The following is a 27,093-nucleotide window of genomic DNA, read 5'->3' as shown; positions in this document are numbered from 1 at the left end:
TCTTTGGAAATTTGCATCCGTTGTTGTCTCGGACTCGTGCTCACTTTTGGGTTGTTCCTCTGGCGTTTTTGACGAAAGGAGACTGGCAACGAACGAAGATTTAAAATGGCAGTACCCTAAGAGAGAGGAGAGAGCCTTATGGACATCGTCGATTTTACTTTGAGCCCAACTACAAAACTGATTTCAAATGTTTATTTATAGCAAAATATCCACTCAAACAATTTCTCTTCCTCCTAGAAAACACTACTGTGGCGAATATGAAACCCTCAGAACTTTTAGTGATTAATATATGCAGGGAGCAAAGGGAGAGATGAACGTTGCCTCAAAAATTAATTATTCATTCATTTTTGTCTCACACCTTGAGTCCCTGTGACATGCAGTCCATGGAGTTACAGTGTTTTGCTGCTTTGAACGGAAACTCGACGTACTCTTCTGCTTCCATCGCTTGTAACTGCGTCGAAAGGTATTTTGAAATGAGTGCTTCCTTACCTCAGACTTAGAAGCCCAAATTGGAGATACTGTTGTGCTTTTGCAGGATACTAGTAGCTTTAAATGAGGTGAGAGAGAAATGCGTTTTACAGTGTTCTCTTCTTCGAAGGTCCAGTCAAAATCTATCTCCATGTCATTTGCTTAGCCTTTGCTTTTTATTTTTGTACTTTTACTTTCATAGTAAAGTTCATCTCAAATGCCGATTCTGAAAGTTTCCAGAGAGAGCTTCTACGTTAAAAATTTAACTCGTCGTAAAGTTGTGTTTGTCCTCTGGTTCACAGTCAAGCATTTTACGTAGCTTGTGCCTCTGTTCTTTAGGCTTATCGAGTTACCTTACACGAGTCAGTCTCTTTGAACCACTCGAGTGTTTTTTTTTACAGATTTTTGGTGAGAATGTCGACTATCTCTCACTTTCAAGGGTGAATTCAGCTTATTACAGTCATCTCGTATAGCGTGGCGATACACTAAAACTTATTTGTGTACGCGGATTTTTAATTAGGCTCATTTATTTGCAATTTTTTCAGTTTTCAGTGGTGAGTGATTTCAGAGATGGAAGTTATGTATCAGACCGAGAAAGCCATGTTTAAAATACTTATGAGTGGCGTGGTCACCTTGCTTTTTATTGCTATTCTCTAAGAGAAGGAGGATTTTTTTTTCTCCATTCTGAATGATTTCTTTGTTTGGTTCGTGTTTGTTTCCTTTAGCACTGCGGTAATTTAATGACGGAAGAGGCAGGAATCACACAGACAGCGAACTTGTTGTTGAGAGTAAGTCACGGAATCATGTGAACTATAAAATCTAATTTGTACCTACGCCGCGAAATTCGTGAAAAGTGAGAAGTCGGCCCTATTACTAACCATAGGAACTACTCTCCTTGAGCAAAAAAAAAAAAAGAGGAAAAAAAGGAAGGTGGAGTGGGTAACGAAATTTACCAATTAATGCTTTGGTGAGAATGAAAGTTGAGTACAACTATTCAGCATCTTTCACTGTTATTCCTTTCCCTAGAGGCTATATTCTTAGCACGGACTGCCATTTCATGGGGTGCGACAACAAACTGATCATTGAATATAATGTGTAGAGATCTGCAGAATCGCGAGAAGGAAGTGAAAACTTAGATTGAAAAAGGGGATTGGAAGGCTGGAATGAGGAATGCGCGGAGTGATTTAAAAGATCTTGGATAAACGCGAGTTCTTCAATGTTTTGTATTGCTGGTAGCTCAAGATAACTCATGACAATTTAACAGAAAGAGAGGTGCCAAAGTTTTCATTGTATGCCGCTATTGTTTGAACTATTCAACACTATTTCGTTGATCTGCCATTGTTATCTACAAGATAAATGTTACTAAATATTGAGGGTAGTTACAATTATTAAAACCTTGAAGAGCCCCCTTTACAACACTTCAAGCTAAAAAATGTACCTTCTGAACAAGAACAAGGATTTGTCGAGGGATTTTAGTGTGATGGTCGGGACGTGGGTAGTTTTGAAATGAACTGTTGACAATAACAATGACGTTTTGATAACTTGAGTGGCAATCTTCATCTGATTTAATAAATAAGCTGCAGTTAATTGATTGTTGTTAGCCTGGTTAGTTTTGCGGAAGATCTCAAACGAGACCACCAAGGATGCTTCAGAAAACACTGACCCATAGTTGACTTCTCGAATAATCCATCCAGTTGACGTCACATAAATCACCGGTGGTATAAGTTTACAACATATCAGACAGCTTACCTCACAAAAGAAAAAATTAAATGAAAAAAAAAGAAAAAATCGACTTTGTCCTTTTTTCTTTTCTCGTTTCTTATTTTTCGATTATTTGTTTTGTGTCTTAAATAATCATCAAGTCATTAATTTCATTTGTAGAATGGATGGACGGAGATGAAAACTGTTATTGGATAAGAGGAATGGAAACTGAGAATGGGAAACCAACAGTGAGAAGTAAAGAACTCGGCTAAACGTGAGTTTTTCAATTTGATGTTTTGCTGGTAAATCAAAGAAATCCATTACAATGTAACTTGGAGAACGAGGCAAAAATCTTTAACGATTTTTAGCATGGATTCAAGCATTATATAATAATGAATTAATGGATAAACACATTAAGGTGTTGCGTTTGCCTTTTGCCCCTTCTTGCTAAGTTCCAGGAATATTGCAGATATTAGCAACAGTTTAAAGACTGCAAAATCAAAGCTATTATAAATTACGTTTTCTTTCGGTAGAAATATTTTCAAACAAATATAGTGCAGTGCCGAAGGAATTAAAAAATTGGTAAAAACTGGATAAAATGTTTTGAGTTGAGAGGGGATCTCTCTCAACCAAATAGGAAATAGTATTATAATAAAATCGCTCAGACGTTACTCGAAAGTTTGTGGTAGAACAAAATGTAGACATAATTTCCATGTGAAATAAGTCCATACACGAGGTAGATTGCTAACTTTCGTAAATATTTTCAATCTATCATTACATATAACTTAATACCGTTTTGAGTCAGATCGTTTTTATAACAAACCTAGACATGGACTGTCTGAGATTGTGCAGAGTGAATGTTTGGCTAAAGGTAGGTCTCTGTGTGGAAAACCGGTTTTTTTTTTAAATTGAAACTATATTCGCTGAGTCTCTATGGAACATCGAAGATAACCTAGGAACATATTGAACTATAATTAGCTTTTTGGAGTTTATCTAGACAAATTGCAATTTCTGTAAATTTCACCAGGAGGCATCTATTTTTTTTCAATTATTCGCTCCATAACCAAAAAATAGTTTAAAAAACTTAAGTTTTTAAACTTTGATATTGAATGTGAATGCTTTTAGCGAGGAAAAGGAATTCGTGTGATAGCTGATTAATTTATAGTATTAGAGAACAAGATACATTTCCGTTTTTTGTTAGAATTACAAATATGTTCCATGAATCTCTCGATTTAGCGTCCCTCAAGGATGGCTGCTTTGTAACTGCTCCTATCCATGAAGGAAGGATCTAAAATATTCCTCATCTATACCTTTGAGAGCTTCCTTCGAAATTGAAGTAGAATAAAATAAATAAATAACAACAACAACAACAGCTGCAGTGGAGGATTCCTCTTGAGCTCTTTTAGCCATTTCGATCCCAAGATCTCACCAGAACTGTATGCAATACGATTCAAATAATGTTATTGGTATTGGATCAACCAATAATACCCGAATTAACATTTTTCTTTATTTTCATAACTCGTCTGTTTGATACTGTTTGGAACATTTTAAAGGAAATCTTCGAACAGGTTAATGAGATAAATTAATTTGTCATCAAACATGTTCTTAGCTGACGGAAGACTATGGAGTGAAAGTTCTCAATAAACACGATGGAATTTATCCACTATCAAGTCTTAATGAAGAAACATTTACCTCCGGTATATGGAAATTTCTGGATTTTACGTATATGGAAAATATACTTCAAGTGTGGCTGACTGACTCATCCTAAATAAACTCTTCAAATTGAACGTCTCGTGTGATTGTAATATATAAAATAATCAACATGACTGGTTCAAAAAGGAAAAATACCTTGTTAACCCTTTAACTCCCATGATTTAATTAGTAATTCTCCTTACTGTCTGCCATACAATTTATGTGATGTTAGTTTGGAGAATTCGGAATTGGATCAACCAATAATCCCCTAATTGATATTTTTCTCTACTCTCATTACTTGTCTGCTTGACATCGTACTGATAGTGTAAGGAGAAATTCTGTTCTGGTCACTAGTGGGACTTTAAGGGTTAACTTAAATATTATGTCGTTATTATCATCCAAAATGATTAAATATCTAACTAGAATAGATAAGGGGTTGAACTGAAACGTCGCTGAAGAAATTGGGGCACTGAAATATCGTTCAGGCAAAATAATTTAATTCAATAAAATCAAAATGGCCTTCTAAAACTATGATGTGGATTTTATAAAGAAAGGTGTGGATGTCTCCATTAGAAAGAGACTTTCCATGGAAGAAGCTGAACTTTAATCAGAAGAGACTTGAACTCAAAAGCCACAATTTTAAGCTTAAATCGAACCACTCCAATAGGAAATGAATTGTTAAATCAGGAGGAAGAACAGCTCTGGCTTAGAGAACGTACGAGCTTATTCAACGCTTAAAAATTTTAAATACATGTACAATAATTTAACAAACACATTCTGACGAATATCTAAAACTCTTTCATCTCAAATGCGTTATCAATAACGTGCTAAGAGTATTTCAAAGTAAATATTATGTAAGGTAATTTTACGCAGAGACGGTCACTGTCTTAAGTAATTCATCAGCAAAGACTTTCTAGAAAGCCTCGCAGCAAAAATTGTGATTACATTTAGTAAGGCAAAGAAATATATTTTCAATCTTGTGTTTTTCTTGATAATTCACTTCCTCATTTTCTTAACCCTTTAACTCACATGAGTGACCAAGAGAGAATTTCTCCTTACAATATCCATACAATATCAATCAGAGAAGTGATGAGAATAAAGAAAAATATCAATTTGGGGATAATCAGTCGATCCAATACTAAATGCGCCGAACTAACATCATAAGAATTGTATGGTTGACGGTAACGAGAATTACAAATTTGATCTGGGAGTTAAAGGGTTAAGGTACCAAAAAAAGATATTTCGCATGCAATTCCAAAAATTACACCCAGAGCTCTCCAGAGGGCTTTATTTGTTAAGAATTGAATATTTCCAGCAACTTCATCTGAGAAAGGCAGAAAAATGTTACTTTGTATGTACAGATGTAAAAAACATAGGGGTAAATACTTATCTTTGGAAGATGGTTAAATTAAAGATGATTAAATAGAAGTTTAAATTCTATAAAATGACCCTTCTTTCCTTTTCTTAATAACGGAATGTTTTGATGGTTAAATGGTAATTTGTCAACAGAAATCGATATTTGCACAAGAGCTAGGATTTAAAGTAACTTTAACATTTTGCGCAACAACATGTTAAAATTCAATACAAAACAAAAAAAAAATTGACCTTCGTCAACATTCTCAAACAAACGTGAACACGACCCTTTACAGAATGTGTCTATGGTCTGTGTCTGGCCTATAAAATTTCAAGAGAAAAATTTTGTACGAAACATAGAATTGTTAAAATACGTTAACACTCTCCAACAAACAAACCATGATGAAAACCTAATAGAACTCTTTCGTGAATGAAAGTGATCCTCGCAGTTATGTGCACTACTTGGGCAGTAGTGAAAATAAGGCCTGAAAAAAATTCAGGCCTGTACGGGATTTGAACCCATGACCTCTGCGATACCGAACTCTTTCGATTGTAAAACATCCACCGCAAGGAACAATAGTGAGTTTTGAGAGAGAAATCAAGACAAGAATTATTGATTTTTTTCAAGGATAAAATTACACTTCAGCGTGGCAACTTTCTCTTCTGATCTATTCATAATAAAAAGCTTTCAAAAAGCGGAAAACCTAGAAGCAAATATTATCATTCCATTTGGTAAGGTGGAACTTAAAAGATCGGTAGCTCTAAGGAGTTAGAGTAGTAGCTCTTAAGGACTAATTCACAGACAATATCAATTTCCAGTTTCCTTGAAGCGCAAAAGACGTTTAATACGCTGAAAAAATAGGCACCTTTACACCCTAACACCAGTTGGCATATTCTCCATACCGTTCTCATACATTTCTTAGGGTGCTGAAAGGAGAATTTGTTTAACAATCAAGACCTTTTTTAGTTAGTGATCATTTGTTTCATGCTCGTGACCTTAATGCGTGATTCAGGGGTGAAACTGTAAGGAGAAATTAAATGCTAGTCACTCTTAATGTTCATAAGCTTAAGTTTCCTTGAAGGTTAAATTTTTCGAACGATTTTCTTCCTAGAAAGAGCATATTTGCAATTGCAAGCATGGCACAAAAAGCAAAGGCAAACAAACCAAAACCAAAAACAGCACACTCAGAGTCATTTTTAGGCGAAAAAAGTTTTAAACCTTCGCTATGAAATTTCACCAGTAAACTTGGTAGTCTTCTTTAAATCTCGTGTGCGTTTAGGATCAATCTTTAACCCTTGCATGAAGAGGTCTTGAATGAAAGGTGACAAAATGTTACTCGTGGCCAGTACATATATAAAAGAAAAAACAGAAGATATTAATGTTTCAACTTCTGAAGCTAAGGGTGCAATATTTTATTTTACAATAATATTTAACTTTTTGGATGAAAAGTTTTGAAAAAGAAGTGATTTTATCAGCCTCATTCAACAAACACACATTGAAAACACTCGCAAATCAAATTTCTCAGTGTAACGCTTTGAAAAATACGTTTTAGTATAGGTCGATGTGAAAGTCTAACTCTGAACTTAATAAGGAATGGTTCGGCTTTGTTTACAAGCGACATACTTTTCGTTATTAAAAAGAAACTTTCTGCTTGAGAAAAGTTTGTATTCTCAAAAAACATTATTCGGCCAAAATGATACTTTTCTTATAGAAAGTGAAATGTTTTAGATACAATTTCAAACAAAAATAATGAATGCAGGGTAGACCTTTGACAATTTACTTTAAGGTCATTACATATTCTTGTAAGAATGGAACATACTTTCAATTCCTCTTGATCAAGTGGTACTCTAAGACGTCGTTTTTTCCAGACAAAAATCTCGATGGAGAATTTTTCGAGCAAATGGAAAAAAGAGGAACAAATGTTAAGTGCTTTCGGCAGGGCAAAGAAGTTTTTTCGGCTCTTTGATATCTTTCTGTACAAGAAAAATGATGTGCTTCCTGTCAGGAGGTAAAGGGATTTAATGATTAAGAAAAATATCGCTTTTCAACTCAAGCCTGGTATTTCTTGTGAGACTGAATGATATTTTCCTTCTAAAAACTGAAATAATTCCCCAGGGAAAGTGTCGCTGAACAAATTTCAAACTCATTTCGTGATTAAACTATGACGAGATAATCGAGATAAATTTTACATTATTTCATTTCCTAATACTTTTAGTAACGCATCCATCATCAAAGCTTTTAACGTACAGGGTAATGAAAATATTAGACTTTTGGAGCATAGGTGCCATTCGTTGCGCTGTTAAAAAAAAATACATATTTTACCAATGAAAGTGGAAAAGTTCAAACAACGTATAGGTTTTGAACTCAAGTAGGATATATTCGATGTAAATGGCGCGTTCTACAAGAACAAAAAATTATAAACAGGGGCGTTTTGGAGAAAACTGATTCGTGCTAATTAGAGTTTATTATAAATATACTATTTTCCGACAACAAAATTTAAAGAGAACCAAAAGCTTTACAACTCAAACAATCTCTTTTGTACAATAACTAAGAGTTTTTCCGAAGTTAATTAATCAACACTGAAAGCGGAACTCAATAGAGCCATTTCTTAAGTTAAATATCTTTTAAGAGAAAAAGAAATGATGAGTTGGAAAGAAAGTGCAATTGTAACTTGGAGGTTGAAAAAACTTTTTACAAGCTAAAAATCAAATGCAAAATAGAATTAATTGAAAATCGCGCATACTCCCAATAAAGCTGTAACGAGGAATTTACTTTTGAACTAAACAGAGACTTCGAGATGAATTAGGCGTCATTCAATTTCATAAGGATGGAATTTTCTTGCGGTGCTGCTTCTGTTTCAAATGATATGTTTACCATAAAAGAACGTTATTTAGGATGAACCAAAAACCTCAGAGCAAAAGCTGTTGGTGCATTTAGTGAGAAAAGGTAATACGTTGAATATATGTTTTTCTGCATTTTCTACACGAACAAAATGATTCCTTTTTAGATTTTTGTTACTCACCATAGCTACTCCATTAACCCTTTAACCCCTGAGGGTGATTAGCATCTAATTTCTCCTTACAATATCACCCCTAAATCACACATAAAGGTCACAAGAAGAAAGAAAATGATCACCAAGGATAGAAGCTCTAGATTGTTAAACAAATTCTCTTAGTCAGCACCTTAGGAAATGTATTTTTTAAGGGCTATAGAGATTTTCTATTGTGCACATTTTGCAGAGCCACTAGTTTTCCTCAATATTTCACAAGGGAAATCCCAACACAACTTTATTTAGGATAGCACTCATTTACTACTTTTAACCAGATATAATGCAAAGATCCTCTCGTTCTCCAGATATTGTCGTGCATTTCTTACATACTGTTTGCCTCTGTGGTTTTGTGCAAGACTTCGGCGCTTAACGCGCCATACTACCCCGCGCATTTTTTTCTTTAAAGCAGAATCTTTTTTTTAAATCTCTAAGAATTTTTTCCTGAAAATCTTTTTCCTTACGAGAAAAAAACAAATTATCGGAAAATTCTCGGTGATCTCAAACTTAATAAAACTCTGCTTCTTTAAAGATAAAAAAGAAAGAGAAAAGCGACCAACGGGGCCGGAACCCCTCCTATGTGCTTTAACAATTAAATTAAACGACGGCTGGGGGGGAACCAGCCGCCGTTTAATTTGAGTTGTTAAATGTGCACTACCGCTAGACCACAGAGGCTTTTGATAAGTAAACACGGCAAAATTACACTAGAAGTAGGTTCGCTCCCATTGTAAATCAGAACAATAGGCTCCCGCTCCCCCCCCCCCCCCCCCGTGCATGTATCACCCTTGTAGGAATTTTTAATGAGCTTGAATTTATTTTCTACCTTTGTACAAAACATTTTTAACCGCCGTTTGATAATCGTCCTGCTCTACTCTAAATAACTTTTATCTGACTTCAAGGTAAGCTTTTCCAGCCCAAATATTTCTAGTCCCTCACGATAAAAACTCAAACTAATCAATTAATCCTACACATTTAACGCAAAAGTTACACAAGGGAACAAGAAAAATCGTGTAAACCAAAATTGATTTTATTTTGCATTTTCAAGTGTTATTTTTACCGATGAAAGATTTGTAGATTAAAGTCCGCATGCAACTTAAAATGGTGATCGTTTGTAATCTCTTTCAGGTATGAGCCCTGCATGACAAGGAGGAATTTCAAGACATTTACAAAAATTATAAGAATATATATGAATAAACTTTTGAGTTAAGACGTCGATTTTAGTCGTATTGTTTAATGTCACTGAAGCTGCACTAAAATTCCCTTTCTTTCAATGAAATTCAAATACAATGACACTTTGGCAAATTTGAAAAGGACTTTATACGACTAACACTATGCAAGGCTTTCCCAATAAAAACCACATTCCTATTGCGCTACTTTGACAGATTTCTAATACGACTCTTTCACTTGCATCACTACTACAAGACTGAGAGATTTCTAATACGACTCTGTCACTTGCATCACTACTACTAGACTTTGAGAGATTTTTAATACGACTCTGTCACTTGCATTACTACTACTAGCCTTTGAGAGATTTCTAATACGACTCTTCTACTTGTATAACTACTACTAGACTTTGACAAAAGTCTAATACGACTCTTTCACTTGCATAACTTCTACAAAACTTTGAGATTCTTACTACGACTCTTTCACTTGCATGACTACTACGATATTTTGACAGATTCTTAGAACGACTCTTTCATTATCATGACTACTACTAGTCTTTGAGAGATTTTAATACGACTCTGTCACTTGCATGACTACTACGATATTGACAGATTTTTAATACGACTCTTTCACTATCATGACTATTACTAGACTTTGACAGATTCTTAATACGACTCTTACTTGCATGACTACTACTAGACTTTGACAGATTCTTAGAACGACTATCAATTGCACTACTACAACTAGACTTTGAGAGATTTCTAATACGACTCTGTCACTTGCATGACTACTACTACACTTTGACAGATTCTTAGAACGACTCTTTCACTTGCATTACTACTACGATATTTTGACAGATTTTTAGAACGACTGTCAATTGCACAACTACTTCTAGACTTTGACAGATTTCTAATACGACTGTCACTTGCATTACTACTACTAGACTTTGAGAGATTTTAATACGACTCTGTCACTTGCATGATTACTACTACACTTTGACAGATTCTTAGAACGACTCTATCAATTGCACTACTACTACTAGACTTTGAGAGATTTTAATACGACTCTGTCACTTGCATGACTACTATGATATTTTGACAGATTTCTAATTCGACTCTGTCACTATCATTACTACTACTAGACTTTGAGAGATTTCTAATACGACTCTCACTTGCATTACTACAACTACACTTTGACAGATTCTTAGAACGACTCTTTCAATTGCACTACTACTACGATATTTTGAAAGATTTTTAGAACGACTCTTTCACTTGCATCACTACTACACTTTGACAGATTCTTAGAACGACTCTATCAATTGCACTACTACTACTAGACTTTGAGAGATTTTAATACGACTCTGTCACTTGCATGACTACTACTAGACTTTGACAGATTTCTAATTCGACTTTTTCACTTGCATGACTACTACTAGACTTTGACAGATTTCTAATTCGACTCTTTCACTTGCATGACTACTACTACACTTTGACAGATTTCTAATACGACTCTTTCACTTGCATGACTACCACTAAACTTTGACAGATTTCTAATTCGACTTTTTCACTTGCATGACTACTACTAGACTTTGACAGATTTCTAATACGACTCTTTCACTTGCATTACTACCACTACACTTTGACAGATTTCTAATTCGACTCTGTCACTATCATGACTACTACTAGACTTTGACAGATTTCAATACGACTCTGTCACTTGCATTACTACTAAGATATTTTGAGAGGTTTCTAATTTGACTTTGTCACTATCATCACTAATACTAGACTTTGACAGATTTCTAATACGACTCTGTCACTATCATTACTACTACTAGACTTTGACAGATTCTTACTACGACTCTTTCACTTGTATAACTACTACTAGACTTTGACCAATTTTTAAATGCGACTATTTCACGTTTATTACTACTACTAGACTTTGAGAGATTTTAATACGACTCTGTCACTTGCATTACTACTACGATATTTTGACAGATTTCTAATTCGACTCTGTCACTATCATTACTACTACTAGACTTTGACAGATTTCTAATACGACTCTGTCACTTGCATTACCTCCACTACACTTTGACAGACTTTTAGAACGACTCTTTCACTTGTATTACTTCTAGTAGACTTTGTCCAGTTTCTAATACGACTGTTTCACTTGCATTACTTCTACTAGACTTAAACAGATTCTTAATACAACTCTTTCACTTGCATTACTACTACTGGACTTTGACAGACATTTAGAACGACTCTATTGCATTACTTCTATTAGACTTTGACAGACTTTTAGAACGACTCTTAGAACTTGCATCACTACTACTACACTTTCACAGAATTTTAATACGACTTTTTCACTTGCATTACTTCTACTACACTTTGACAGACTTTTAGTACGACTCTATCACTTGTATTACTTCTACTAGACTTTGACAGACTTTTAGTACGACTCTATCACTTGTATTACTTCTACTAGACTTTGACAAAATTTCAATACGACTCGTTCACTTGCATTACTTCTACTAGACTGACAAAATTTCAAAACGACTCTATCCCTTGCATTACTTCTACTAAACTTTGACAGATTTTTAATACGACTCTATCCCTTGCATTACTACTACTAGACTGACAGATTCTTAATACGACTCGTTCACTTGCATTACTTCTACTACACTTTGAAAGATTTTTAATACGACTCGTTCACTTGCATTACTACTACTAGACTTTGACAGATTTTTGAACATTTTTATTTGCACAACTACTGAAAGTCTTTAAAACGACATTTCAATTGCACTTCTCCTGTTAGACTTTAAAACTAATTGAAAAACTTCTTTATTTACACTACTTCTAAAGTTTGATAGACACTTTAATTCAATTTCAACATCTGACCACTCTTACTGCTAAAATAGGACGTACAAATTTCTTACTTTACTTGACAATTTTTGTTATTGACTTTAACAAAAAGAGAGAGACTTGGAAAGTTTCTCTCGTTTCTTCCTTAAACAATGAAATTCAAACAACCTGCAAAAAAAGAAAGCAAGAATGCAAGGTGAACACATTAAGACTACAAGTCTCAGGAGACTGGTAACTAAAGTCAAACATAATTCACAAGCTATTGTTTCTATGACCAATGAGAGCGAACCTACTTCTAGTGTAATTTTTCCGTGTCTTCTTACCAAAAGCCTCTGTGGTCTAGCGGTAGTGCACATTTAACACCTCAAATTAGACGACGGCGGTATCCCCGCCGTCGTTTAATTTAAGTTGTTAAAGCATCTCCAAGGGGCGTAAGGCCCTGTTAGTTGGTTTTCTTTTTCCTTTTAATCTTTAAAGGAGCAGAAATTAATTTTATTTTAAAAGCTCCGAGAATTTTTATCCGAATTTTTTTTTCTCAGAAAAAAAATTCTCGAAGCCCTTAAAATCAAATTAGCTTTCTGCTTCTTTAAAGATTAAAATGAAAACAGGCTGACATGGTTGTAAGCTCATCGGAAGAAGTTACAATTTACAATTTAAACGAAGAGGAGAGGACATGGTCGTTGAATTAGCCAAGCAAAGTGCATTACAACCACAAAAGCAAAAGTAAACACAATAACATGAATAATAACAACAAAAATAAAAGAATAACTGTCCCTAAAAAAATTGTTTATCGAAAAAAGTAATCCTAGTCATACATTAGACATGCAGAGCATTCCCTCTTACAATGGCATTCCTAACAAATTCTTCGAGAAGTTTCGTTTGTTGGAAATTTCTGATGATGAACCCTTAATTTTCACGTTTATCTGCCGTAATATTTAAATTTCATGCTCAAGAAATCAAATTAGCAAATTTCCATAAGACATCGTCAAATTATCTAAACAATTACTTGATTGGAACGAAACAGTCATAAAATCTTTTGTGTGTTTGTTTTATAAGTTTTAAGAAATATCGATATTTTTATCTAATATTAAATTTTTTCAGTTACAAAAATTTTAACTCCGTTCAGCCAAACTTTGGGATTAAATCCTTTTTTTAGTCAAACATTTCTGTCTTTTTTTACAAAATAATGATTAAATTACGAAAGGTCACTATTTCCAATCTGCGCTGTAAGAAACAAAATTATGTTATCTTTTTGCTGCTAAGTAGCTACAGCACCAAAGGAACACATCGAAATATTTCCAATAAAACCCCCCATAGAAAGACTTAAAATGATGAAGCACGACACAAACGGAACGAAATGAAAAGGCAGCTGATTTTGTTCCCAGGAAACCATCAAATTTCTCTTATAACTGTATTCCTAGACTTTTCTTCATGGTTTTCATCTTGTTTCATAACTTCCTTGATGATGGATACATAACTTAAAAATATCTCTCATCGTGGAATTCAACTCCGTCTTGTTTAATACAAAAAAATCGTCATGGTGCTATAAAAGTGAATTGTTTGAGTGGAAACAAACGTCAATTCTTCTCAGTTGTTCGCGGATAACAATTACTTGTTTATTTGTTTTTTGCCAAATTTCCCATTTGCGAAAAGAACTTTTCAGACATCTTTAGTTGTTCCATTGCCCAGTCACCATGATCCGCTCTATCCGTTAGCAAGATACAATATATGTTTGCCGAAAGTCCTTCGCGTTCCCGTATCTCTTAGTTTGGAAAAATCCACTTTCACTAGCGGAGCATTTATTTTGTAGAGTAAGCTACACCTTTACCATTTCTCTGCGCAATAAAGTTCCATCGAGATTTATCAAATGATCCTGGAAAAAAATTTAATTTTGCGAAAAGAAAGGCATTGTGATCTGTTTGATAAGAACTCTGACATCCTCAAGACACTTTTCCTCTACGTATACAACTCTTACTGGAGGCTAATTTTTGCAAGTAGCAGAACTTCAGTTTCATTTCTCAAAAAATGACTCCCAAAATCTCTTTGCTTTGTTGAAGGATGCTTATAAGCGTACGTTTGCATTTAAAGGTTTTTTAAGAGAGGTAATTGTTGATAAAGTCTACCCTTCAGAAACGTCAAATACACTGGTTTATGGAAAACCAATTCCGGCAATAGTTTTTTGTACTTCCCGAAAAATACTAATGGAAATTCAAGTTACTCGCAAATAGATTCTGATTACTGAACATCAAGACATCCAAACTTACTCCGAAAACTAAATGACACAGTTTTTCACTGGTCTTTGATTTTGGATTCGTTGCTCAGTTCAAACAGAAGGTATCTTGGAGTGAATACTAGGTTGATAAAGCTTTTTTTCGTTTGAAACTATTAGCGAATTAAATTTTTGTTATTTTTTTTTGTAAGGTATTTCACTTATAAAAACTGTTAAATTTGTGCTGTACTACTTTTCATATATTTGTTTCTCCCATGTTTTTCGTTCGCTTAAAAAGTTTTTTTTATTATGGGTATATTATTTAAATCAGAAGCATACTAAGGATGAAAACTGTTATGTACTATTTGCAAATATTTCACTTCAAAAGACTTTGTTATGATTTGCTCGGCAACGGTTTTAAGCTACAACTGGTTAAATATTTAAGACTTCAAATGGCACGTACTATCCATGTTTAGAAATGCCGTGGTTGAGTAAATACATGTTATTTGCCGGCTGGGAGGTCCGTATGGTGAAAAACTGTTACCGAGGTCTTGAAAATACTGTCCGAGGCCGTAGGCCGAGGGCAGCATTTTCAAGACCGAGGTCACAGTTTTTCACCATACGGACCGACCCTTAGCCGGTAAATAACATATTTATTGTTTTTAAACTTGACGAAATTCTTTCCGAAAGAACCCGAATGACTTATGGCCGTAAATACGGCAAGATCTTCCATAAACTAATTTAACTAACAATTTTTGAGTGAGTAAATGGTAGTTAAAATAGAGGTGATGCAAATTTAAGAGAGATGCCTCAGCGAAACATTTTCATTTCCGTAACGATGAAGGTGATTTAAAAGGCTTCCAAACAAACTTTGAAACATTATTTTTACAAGTATCTGTCACAATCTGACACCTGTCAATGAGAGCGCGCAAGAAAAAAAAAATCGTAGGAACATTTGAAAACCAACAGAACTAGTTTGGCAAGGACTGTCACAACAATGTTTTCTTCAAAATCAGTTAATGATCTAACGGAAAGTGTTATTTACTCTCATCGACCATTCATTCATGTACGGAAAACGAGGTATATTTATGAAAAATGACAACGAAAGTTGGGATGTACTCGGCGACTCACGAAAGCGTTACCGTGGCCCGTGGGCAGAGATAGGAAAATACTGACCGGGTAAAGAACCAATCAGATTGCAAGATTCGTTACCGTGCCCTCTAAAAAAACAATAAAAAGCTGTCTTTCTTGATTACAAGAATCCCCTTTCGCACAGAAAATTTTTTTTTCTCGCACAAAGAGCGAAGACTCTGCTTATTGACCTGTACTGGTAAATTCTTTGGGGAAAAATATATAATATGAAAACAAGCACGTCGTTTTCTCTCTTTAACGAACTTCTTTAGCAAAGCCAGAAACCGTATCCCTTTCGACACCACATGACATTCAGTATAGAAATTTAAAGAAATAGTTAACGCATAAGTAATTTTATAAAATTTTTCTTTACTTCTAAATTCTTCTATATGTAAGAAAAATAGAGAAGGAAATGAGTCTTGTTCGCCAAAAAAATCCTGCAAAAAAAATTGGATGTCGATAACATTCCTTCGCTTTATTCAGTGCACTCATGCCTTGTTGCAACGTTTTTTTTTTCTTTGATGAAAAATGCATTACTCGAAAAAGTGGCCGCCTTGGAATGAAAAGTTACATTCTCAATGCATAAAAATTGTTAAATTTATCTTTGGAGCTCAAAGGTATTGTTCTGCTTTTTCGACCCAGTCTGTTGTTTTACATTCCCGGCCTCTTTAAACTATTTAGACTTGATTTTTCTTAACAACAGTTTAATGAAATAAGTATGCTGCTACAGTGTAATTATAATATCCATTGTTAGAGGAGGATGTTTTTTAGTTTAATACCAGCATTTGTTGGTAAGAAAAATCCGCTTTCATTTAGCCAAGTACTTTCTTTAAACAAAGCGCAAAAACTCGCCTAATAAAAACAAAAATAAACTAAAACACAATCAAATCCTATTAACCTGTACTAACAAATCCCTTCTTCAAATCGTTTCACTAAGGCATTTGAATGTAAGAACCAAGAATGGCCTTGAATTTGCTGCACAAGTGTCGACGCGTAAATCTTCTGTTTTTGCTAGTAAACGGCTTAAATGCCAAAAGAAACATCTTGCAATCTCTCAAGAGAAAACTCTTTTTGAAAAGTTCATAACGATATCGTTAAATTCATCCGATATTCTGTGAAAACATTGCAGAATTCTAAAGCAACAGTTGACAATCTTACTCATTCTAAATGTTCTGTTTTCGACACAGAGTGCTGGGAGAGATACGTATGGTGATGTTTCCGGCTTCTTTAGAGTGAGGTTTCATCCCTTGGAAATTAAGTAACATTCAAAAAGGTAATTGATATGTAATTGCTTAGGCTTAGTAAAAATCTTAGAGTTATAACTTTTATATTTCTAGTCTCTATCAAAATAGCACTCAAATCAAGTTATCTCTCATCTAAATTCAGAACCTGCTATTTTTGAGAGAAGAGTTTGATCTCACGTCAAAAAAAGTAAAATTTGGATTTAACGATTCATAAATACTAAACAAAACCTTTCCCCTAATCAAATGTAAACACAACGTTTACTCCCTCTCTGACGCTCAAATTACTTTTGAGTGTCTGCTTTAAGCTTTGAGCGTCTGTTTGTGTCACTTTTCCATCTGGGGAGTTTACTTTTGATGATGTTTGTGGCATGTCGAAGCACAAAATCTTACCCAGTGCCGGACGAATTGCGACAATCGTGCAAGACATTCATGAATCGCCATAACGTATAGCCGGTAACGGCCAAAACGTTTGTGTAACAGCATATCCCATCGGATGGCCGGAGCGATTTTTAGGGGATGGTAAACAATACCAAAAGTGAGAAATAATGTTGTTTTCGAGAGCACTGCGAATCTCAATCGAATAATTTCCCTTACTCACACTCTCAATTACATGCCTTCAACTCGATTCAATCAACGCAGTAAACAAATTACGAAAACCATCATGATTCTCGGAATTAGCACAAGCCAGAAACTTTTCTTCGATAACGTGACGGTGTATAACTTTTACCTAATTTTTCAATATTGGAGATGCGACAACGCGAATGATCTTCGGCAACAAAGACAAAAAAACACGGTAACTGTATAAATTTTGTGCATATCAACAATGTTTATGTTTGGGAACTATACGGCGTTAAGATTCATTTGTTACAGCCATTTGATTACCAATATTTAGGTTACCCATCACGATTGAGTGCTATTAAGTTCAAGTAATAAGAAAATAACTAACGTTGAATTCATATTAAAAAAGTTTTCATAGCTATAAGGAGTGAATATTTTAAGTTGGTAAATCTTTTAGTAGTTTTCATTATCTGTTAAAAGTTATTCAAATAAAATTAAATATTTACGTTTTGTACCTATGTAATTTCTCGATTAAAAGACTTTACCACAACACAGAACTACATTAACCCAGTCGATCTGAAGCTACATGATATCCAAAGAGTTCTGTAAATTTTCTGAGTTGAAACAGTTTTCGATGAGTTGTATTAAATGTTTGACATGAAAATATTTACAAAATTTATGGACTTATCTGTCGTAGGAACTTGTTTTATTTGAAAATGACCTTTTAACTGGTTCACTAGCTCTCGAATAACAGTTGCTCTATTCATTTAACCCTTTCACTCCTAGATCTCGTTAATTATTCTCCGTACTTTCTACCAGCCATTCTTATGATGCCAGTTGGGAGAATTTGGGAATGGATCGACTAATAATCTCCCAATTGACATTTTACTTCATTCTCATCACTTGTCTGCTTGAAATTGTATTGATATTGTAAGGAGAAAATCTTTCTTGGTCACTGACTCACGGGAGTTAAGAGGTTAAGCAGGGACTTCCTCTTGCCTGGAAAATGTGATTGGTCATTCTTTAACCTTAAGAGGATTTTTCGTTAAATTTATTCAGCGCACAAAACATTCCCTGAAAGTTCTGTTACTGAACATCGGAAAACATACGTTACAATAATTGTTGTTTCTACCTTTGTAGTTTTTGTAACAACGCGGTTATCATCAGAATATTTTGAATAGTCAAACTAATGAATATTTTGGCATCGTTCTCTAATTTCGTACTGTAAAGTTAATCAAACAACTTACAGTTTGCCGAGTTCTCCATCATTGATCTCTCTGTGCATTTCCCATTCCAATTCTCCAATCCTCTTCGAGTCCCTGTTTTCATCCTCATCTTTCGACTCTGCAAATCCAATAAAGAAATTCATCAGTAACATAAAACACACACGGTTAGCTTTATTTTCGTCAGATAAGCTATCTATCTCGGTAAAGGGAAACTTCCCTTAATGATTGTTCGAGGTTTCATCGATGATCTTCAGAAAAACTGCCCAGACTTTTCGCAATTGATTGGAAATTAAATTTACTTGACTGTTATCAAAAATTCTGCTCAAGTTTTCGAAAAAGCGATTACTGATAACGACAACAGTTGTTTTCAAGACACCCCTCACTGAAAGATCACATTAAAACATCTCAAAGAACCTTCAAAACATACAGAATTTTAGGTTGAAAGAGTTTAACACCATCTTCAATGTCTGATTGATTGACAATATTTACAAGCTTAAATCATCTCTTCTATGAATGTATTTCACGTGTAAATTTCTTTTAATCATAAAGTTACAAAAACAATGACAAAGAATTTCTTCAATGCTAATGTTTACCATCAACAAAGTATCTGCCTGCAGTATTGTCACTTCATCAAACAGTACTGTAAGTCATCTCCTTCAAACAGACATCGAATAGATTGGGGAATGGAGAAAACTACGAAATATTTTTTCACACATTAAGGTCATGAGAATAAAGGATATGGTCAACTAGAGAAAATCTGGGTTATGAAACAAATTCTCCTCATCAGCACCCTAGGTAATGTATTGGGAACAGTATAGAGAATATGCATACTAGTTTTAAGGCGGAAGGGGCTAACTGAATTACTAACCAGGTTAAAGGTTGTCCAGTTTCTCTTTCCTCCCTCGAATTTCTTACTTTGAGAAGTTCACATTCTATGCTTGATGTTTTCCTAAGGAGAGAACCAAACTTCGAGATATAAATGAATTGATTTCTAAAATGTTTACATCATTCTTTAAGTATACACATCAGTTTACTATGAATGATTAACAACGATATCTATATCGAAAGAACTCCATCAGGAGATAATAAAAGCTTACATTCTAATACAGAGAAGTAACATTACATTCAGCATCCTTCGAGAAAGTGAAAAGCAATTTGAGATAAAGGCTATTTATTCCCTGCACACGAAACTAATTACAAGTCCCACAGCCATTAAAGTTTATTCCGGTATCTGTGGTATGATAACACATGTACTAAGAGCCTCGCTTCTTCTTCTTCTGGTTGGGCACCCTCAAGTAGTTTGTCAAATTTCTCTGACAGTTCACCGGCAACTATTAAAACTCCTGGTGGAGAGTTGCTGTGAATGTTGAATTTTCTTACCAAAGTACATAACACAAGGTTTCAACCAAGATCTTTCGATTCGGCTGATTCGAGCTGGCGCGAGATATCCGGTATTTACTCACTCCATGGAGACTAAATTCCTCTGGTTTCCTAAACCCATTCTACTTCAATCACCGGTTTTGCTTTGCGGGCATGGTTGGGAGTCAGAGAAGTAACAAGCGCGTATACGACAAATCTAATTTTGACATGCCGTGAGCGCAAGTGATTGTATGTAGAATAAGAAACGAGTATAGAAATGAAGAGATAAATTACTGCACATTTAGCTATCAATAAACTAATCATTAAGTAAAAATTTCTCACTGTTGCCCGTAAATCACGTGGCACATGTAGAACTGTCCGGGCGGCTGTGCTTGGTTGGATTTTCCTTTTCATATCCAAAGCTCCAGTTTGAACGAGGACAACGGCGAGAGACACCGATACTGCACTTCTCTAAAGATTATATTACACACGAGCTATTTACCTTGAAGAAACTCGTGACAAAATGACATTCATTTATCCTCGACGTCGCACTCGGGCCACCTTATCAGCAACTTCGACGAAACACAAGCTGGACTTGACTGAGCGGACGAAATCTAAGGTTGTAACGTGGAAGCGATGTGTTTTGTGGCCCGAGAAAAGCTGCAAAAGAAGTTGAAATTTCTTGAACTCCTCACGCTCTTTCCGCGTGTATAGCTGATCGCAAATATGAATATTAACTTTCAAAAAACATTTGTAATTCAAATGAGTTTTCTGACTTTGAAAGTCGGACCGAAAGCACCGAATGGCTCTTCGGTCGCGGTCGTTCAATTATATTCCAAAATGGGAGGACCAGTTGAGAGCTAATTTTGAACTTGGTATTAAACTTCGAAGGGTGAATTTGTTGTCAAAGTAATAAAAATACTGAGCAGAACTCGGATGAAATAAAAAATACATCAAAGAAAGAAATGAAGAAATGAAAAATATAAATTCCTTGAAAATCATTCTTCAAGGAGTTGAGTTTCCAGGTGTGACCTTCATAAAACATGCGAAAAACGAATTTTCGTAACATCAATTCTCGTTTTGAAAGGAAAGTTGCTGCCATAGACGAGTTTGTAAAGCGTGGTTATAATACAGTAAATAAACTTTGAATCGTTTGTCTTATGATTAGAAGTCATTATCAACTTACTGAGATCGCGACTTTTCCACTGTCTTATTGCTGGTCTTCGTCAGTCGATGTGGTCGAATGAAATTTGCGAATAACTGTTGAAAAAGAGTTAGATTGGTAGGGAATCTGCAACCAGACTAGGAAAGTGAGATAGTCACTCGAATTTTGAAGATGGAATCTGAATTTTCTCATATTTTTCTCCTTAGTGCATCATCCGATACCTCCGTTGTTTATTACAGCAGTAAAAGATGTATGTTTAATCAACACTTTTGAAATATTGCTTAACACTTTATTTCGCGAAGTAAACTGTTAACATTTCAGCTTCACAACACGATTGTTTTCTGCAACTGCAAATGATCTGTCTCTATATGAAGTATTTAAGAACTTATGTCAGCATGCATCAGCTAAACAGTGGCAAGCCACCCAAAATTTGCTTTCACTCCTACTTTCGTATTTTGTAGCCCAGTATGTCCAAATAATTGTGGTGTAGTTTTTTTGTGAAAATATATTTTAGTTCAAATATTAGGGTCACATGAATTAAGGAAATGATAACCAACAAAAGAAACTATTGATTATTATACATATTCTCCCATTCAGCACCCTCGGAAATGTATAGAGAACAGTATGGAGACCATGCATACTGATGTTAGGGTGTAGAGTTATTCAAAGGTCAAACCCATACCCTTCAGTCCAGAGTTTGGTGTACAAACCACTGTGCTAAATAATATTCATTCTAAAAAGTCAGATTCCCCCCTTTTAAGCGAAAAGTAAGAGAAAAATTGGTTAAAATACCTCTTCAACAAACTCTAGCAATTCTTCTTGCTTGCTCTAAAAATTTCAAGAATAAATGGAGAAAAAAAAATAAACATACAGAGCTGTACCACTCAAATCATTCTAATTAAGTTAAAAAAAAAATTTCTAACATACAATAAAAAGAGCAACTCCACCATATTTTCTGGAAGAACCAGTGGGACAAGGGCATAATGTCTTTTTTACCCATAACCTATTCAATACACAATTCACATAAGATTATATCACAATTGATGTTAGGTAAGCAATTCACATTACACTTCAGAAAAATCAAACTACAGAAGAAATGCGGTCAACAAATTATAATTTAAGTGAATCCATGGTAATACCTGTAGCATTGTATTGTTTACAAGAATTCCAATCATAGATGAGCATACCCTAACAACAGTTATAGCAGAACAATTAATGTAATACCAGAAATAAAGTTTCTCAAAAATGATGAAAATTACCTTGGCAATTTTAGGGACTAACACCTCATAGAAACCAAAAACAGAGCAGATACTTCAACATACAAAAATACATCCCACACACTGCAAAATATTTCTCTACTGATGAACAAACTAGGGTCCTTTGGTTTCATGTGGAGACACAGCAAGAGCACTTTAGAATATCAACATTCAAATCAAGCTATTAACCTTTGACCCCTTTAGAGACTAAAAGGGTTTGTATTGGAGCCGAGTGGCCCATCCAGGTGCGGCTTATCCCAGTTTTCAGAGCATGAAGCCACAAGGAATATTACTACTTCCCCCTGAGTGGGATGTTAGCTAGTCCATCTCAAGGTTACCCCCTGTATTTCATCAAGATTCCCTGACAATTAACCACCACCCATTTATACTCCTGGGCCCAGTTGTTCAAAGGCCAATTAGTGCTAACCCAGGGTTAAATTTTAATCCAGGTTTCTATATTTCTCAGTTCAAAAGCAGTTTTGGAATAATTTACCCATTGCTTTTAGAGCATTCAATTATCAAATTGTACTCAAAGAGAAATAAACTGAATTTGCTCCTCAAGCTTTCAGAACTGATATCAAATTTCACACTAACCCTAGGTTATCTTAACCCAACTTTGAACAACCCAGCCCTGGGTGGAGAAACTCTGTGACAGCAAATTGTTTTGCCCAAGATAGCAACACAATGACCCAGCCAGGTTTCGGACTTCTACGACGGGAGTCCAGGGCACTAACCATTAATTAAAGTGATTCCTCAGAAAAGAAAGTCATCAAAAAATTTCTTTTTTTCCTTAATTTCCTTAAATGTTTCCCGCCAATGTTTGTTTGGAAAAATAGATTTCAAAAGAAAGGTCACTATGCTTGTGTAAGAGATATGATGAGCCAAACTTACCCCATTTATACCTGTACAGGCACAAATCAAAATACATTTTGAGGTAGCTGGAGCTGAAGGTTTTAAATTAGAGCTTGAAAAAAATTTGTTGGGTGGAAATTCTCAAGCATATAGAACAATTTGATAATATGTGGAAACTGAAACTGTGCAATTTTAAGTGACAAAATGCTCCTTGAGTCATTGTTTTCAAGGTTATACCTTGCATCATCGAGTAATGGGCTTTTTGTATGATTTTAGCTGTATTTTTTTTTCCCCTTCGATGAATTTTTTTAATTTCTCCAATTTAAAGGGGATAATTTGTACACCAAAATTCTGCAATTAAAATATAGGTCACCATGCTGGTTTAAGAGCTAATGACAAGACAACTTCTTTACCTGGTCCAATTCCCCTGATGACCTGACTTTGATGCACAGTACAGGATACACAGTGCAATAATGCTGGTGTCTTACCAGAAAATTATCCTACACAGACAAGTTAGCATGACTTAATGTTTTTGCTCAGTAACAAGGAGAAGCCTCTAGTCATTACAGTATTAAACCTGTAACCTTTTTTATTTCTCTCTCTCTGATTGATCAACTAGGTTTCTCACCAGGACAAAAAATATTACAACCTCTGGAAATCAAAGCATACAAAGTTTACCTTGGTAACAATCCTCTGTAGAGTCCACTCCATCCATTTATCTTCTTTACATGACATGCTGCAGGATAAGGAGATAAAAAAACAAAGAAACCTAAACAAGTATGTTACTTTTCTTGATTACCAGTATCTTGTTGTTGATTTTTTTTCAACAATAGTTCTAAAGTGCCTCTGCATTCTAAATAAATACATATTATCAACTAGAAATTGTGTTGACATCATCTTCACATGCTGACCAAAAAAATATAAATTTATATCACAGAAACTGTCAATCTTGATTGTTTTCAAGACATTGTAATTAGGACAAATGTAAGTCATTTGCCAGCAAAAAAATCAGAATTTCATTATGATGCTTTTTCACTGTAGTTGTATAACCAAAACTAAAGTGATCTGAAAATGGCTTACCAGAACTTAAAATAAGTATCACATGGAGCCAAATCAGACCTTGAAGTGAAAAAAGCAAACAGCTGGAAGTGTGGGAAAATGCATGTGAGAAAGTTGAAATTTAGGTTCCAGTTTTGCATCTGATTTGTTGAGAGGGTGGCAGGGGTTTTTCAGACCAACCACAAGGAAAGTAAAAAAAAAGACAATCCCAGTTTGCTTCCAACATCTGATTGATAATTGCTCTATTTGATTCCTCTAATTGCAAACGCAAGGCAAGCCATGTAACAATCTCCTCAAAGCTTACATTTAAGTAATTTTTTATATACTGGAAATAATGCTGTATTTTTTGATACCTCTTTTAATGAAGAATCATGAAAAAAGAATGAACAATCATCTTCTCAAATTCCTTAACATACTGGAAAAAACTTGGTAATCTTAGGACTTTAGTTACTAAAAATGTAGTGGACTCAGTTGGAGAAACTGGTTCATGTCTAACCTTAACACAAATTGAAAATAATTTCATTTCAAACACTGTCTCAGTGATTTAAAGTATCAGGTAAAATATAATTCAGGTGATCAGTTAAAATGACCTGTAGAGATAACTTTCCATTTAAGATCTAATACCAAATTTTCCAATTACTAACATCACAAGAACTGTATGGCAGACAGTAAGGAGAATTACTAATGCCATCTTGGGAGTTAAAGGGTTAAGGGCATTTTTGCTTTGCCTTTGGGAAGGAAACTGAAACAAATTGTACAACTACATCAACCCTTTAAGTTCCACTAGTGACCTAGACATAATTTCTCCTTACACTATCCATACAATATCAAGCAGACAAGTAATGAGAATAAAGAAAATTATCAATTACATGATTGTTGTTTGATCTAATTCCAAATTTTCCAAACTAACATCATATGAATTGTACAGCAGACACTAATGAGATCTTGGGAGTTAAAAGGTTAATCTCAAAAGACAGAAAAATGATGTCTTCCTAAATATGTCATTTAAAAGGAGCATTCAAAGCTTACTTAACCTTTTAAACCCAATATATGAGAATACAGGAAATGATTGCCAAACTAAGAATATTTAAATGTTAAAATGAATTCTCCTTGTCAGTACCAAAGGAAATGTATAAAGAAGGGTATGGAGAATATGGATTCTGATGTTAGAGTGTACAGGGTAACAAAGTTCAGTATTTGAGAAGATCATCATGTTTGCTAAAATACCAATCTACTGTCTGAAAATGAGTCAGCCTCTGCTGATCTGATGTTGAGCACCAAACCAAACAAACCTGCCACATTACACTGATTAAAATGACGCTCTAATTCATAAGTAAGGCTAAGATCATGAGTGGTGCAACATCTGAACTGAGTCACCTACAGCTGTAACTGAAAGACCATTTTGATTCAAATGAGAAACACCAGAGGAGTAGACTTCTCCTTATTATCAACCAACTCTGTCAGTTCTTTTTGCTATGATCATGTTGATGACATTATTATGCACTCTACTGCCCTCACTACCACACCCCCCCCCCCCCCCCCCCACCCTGCTGCTCCGGATTCATGGAACCCATTATATTTGGATAAAGCAACCACTCCCTCACTTCGAATTTTTACGTATTTTACCCCTGATGATATTTTCAGAGCAAGTAAGAAGAGACGGTTTTGTTTTTAATTTATGGAGGAAGTTTTGTCTCCTGTGGATGTAGCGGGTTTCGGTTCTCAGGGCATAAACATATCTGATCGGAGGTAGAGATTTACTGATTTCAAGCACTCATCCTTGTATTTAATTGATTATCCTTTATTCTTGATTACGGTAGTTGAAAACGTAAAAACTGAAAGGTAATTTACGGCATAACATACTATTAGGAGCGGCTAGAAACTACACATAACATGAGCTATTTTGCAATCACTCGTACACATAAACCGTACACGATAATACTATTTAGAATTAATAAACCGAGATAATAAACATAATCCGAAAACATGCAAATAAAAGTCACGAAAGCAAAATCATACCTCTTTTCTCCGGTAAAATTCTTATTATTTTTCTGCCTCAAATCTTGTAACTTTGATCGTAATCGACTGCGTCCGAGGACAAAAGCATACTCTCTAATTTCATCGAACTTAATTATGACACTTAACTCAAAACGGAAATTACTTAGTCGACGATTGTGGAATCATAGCTAATCATTACAGTCGACATTTGTCCTAATCCAGCCTTAAGTTCAGTGAACACCTATTGGCCCAATGCATTCGCTCCCTCTCATGAATATTTAAACATTGGTGTGGAAAAAAAGGCAATATACTACTTTTGTACCAAAAAATCCTTGTTAAATAACGGTAGGAGGTCACGCAAACATTAAGTTGAACTTTGGGCGCCGGTAAAGTATCAAAGTGAAATATCACTGTGTCATTTGACGTTTACAGTCCATTACCTGCGCCTGGAGTCGAGCACATGTCAGTGGCTGAGCTGCTGCGGTCATTATAGCGTTGAAAACGAGAGCAGCTGTTGTGCCTTCGTTACCCAATAGATCTTCCAGGCTTTGCCCACTTCCATTTCTCTCACATGAAGCTGCCATGTTGAGTTGCTCGCCAGAATGAGGCTAATCCCTACAATCATCTGGCGTAGATAAATCCTCGATCGGACCGGACCGGACCGGACCGGATCGCGGATCGGATCATGATCGGATCATGGATCAGATCATGGATCATGGATTGGATCATGTCAATTGAAACTGGAAATTTTGC

At 35.0% G+C, this 27,093-nt stretch overlaps 1 protein-coding gene and 1 long non-coding RNA gene across 4 annotated transcripts; one reads left to right on the top strand and one right to left on the bottom strand.

Moving 5' to 3' along the window:
* The first annotated feature begins 948 nt into the window (after positions 1 to 948).
* LOC136283364 (uncharacterized) lies at positions 949 to 9,475 on the top strand. The gene is made up of 4 exons (XR_010718721.1): positions 949 to 1,256; positions 1,495 to 1,672; positions 2,331 to 2,443; positions 9,387 to 9,475. It is a non-coding gene; the product is annotated as an uncharacterized lncRNA (long non-coding RNA).
* Positions 9,321 to 26,922, bottom strand: LOC136283363 (mitochondrial carrier homolog 2-like). 3 transcript variants are annotated; one of them, XM_066172037.1, is made up of 9 exons: positions 26,781 to 26,922; positions 23,962 to 24,019; positions 22,315 to 22,363; positions 21,968 to 22,003; positions 21,197 to 21,270; positions 20,513 to 20,670; positions 19,520 to 19,600; positions 18,673 to 18,769; positions 9,321 to 12,451 (listed from the first exon to the last, which is right to left on the bottom strand). In XM_066172037.1, the coding sequence occupies exons 1-6, from the start codon at positions 26,800 to 26,802 to the stop codon at positions 20,625 to 20,627; spliced, it is 285 nt and encodes a 94-aa protein (XP_066028134.1). In that variant the 5' UTR covers positions 26,803 to 26,922; the 3' UTR covers positions 9,321 to 12,451; positions 18,673 to 18,769; positions 19,520 to 19,600; positions 20,513 to 20,624. The 3 variants fall into 3 exon arrangements, 1 of the variants encoding a protein (XP_066028134.1); XR_010718720.1 differs by lacking the exon at positions 22,315 to 22,363; XR_010718719.1 differs by lacking the exon at positions 22,315 to 22,363 and having other exon boundaries at positions 21,197 to 22,003.
* Positions 26,923 to 27,093: the final 171 nt, after the last annotated feature.

The sequence above is a fragment of the Pocillopora verrucosa genome, chromosome 9, assembly GCF_036669915.1.
Source record: "Pocillopora verrucosa isolate sample1 chromosome 9, ASM3666991v2, whole genome shotgun sequence".
NCBI classification, from domain to species: domain Eukaryota; kingdom Metazoa; phylum Cnidaria; class Anthozoa; order Scleractinia; family Pocilloporidae; genus Pocillopora; species Pocillopora verrucosa.
The sequence above is the reverse complement of the archived record's forward strand: the minus strand, read 5'-3'. Positions and strand labels throughout refer to the sequence as shown.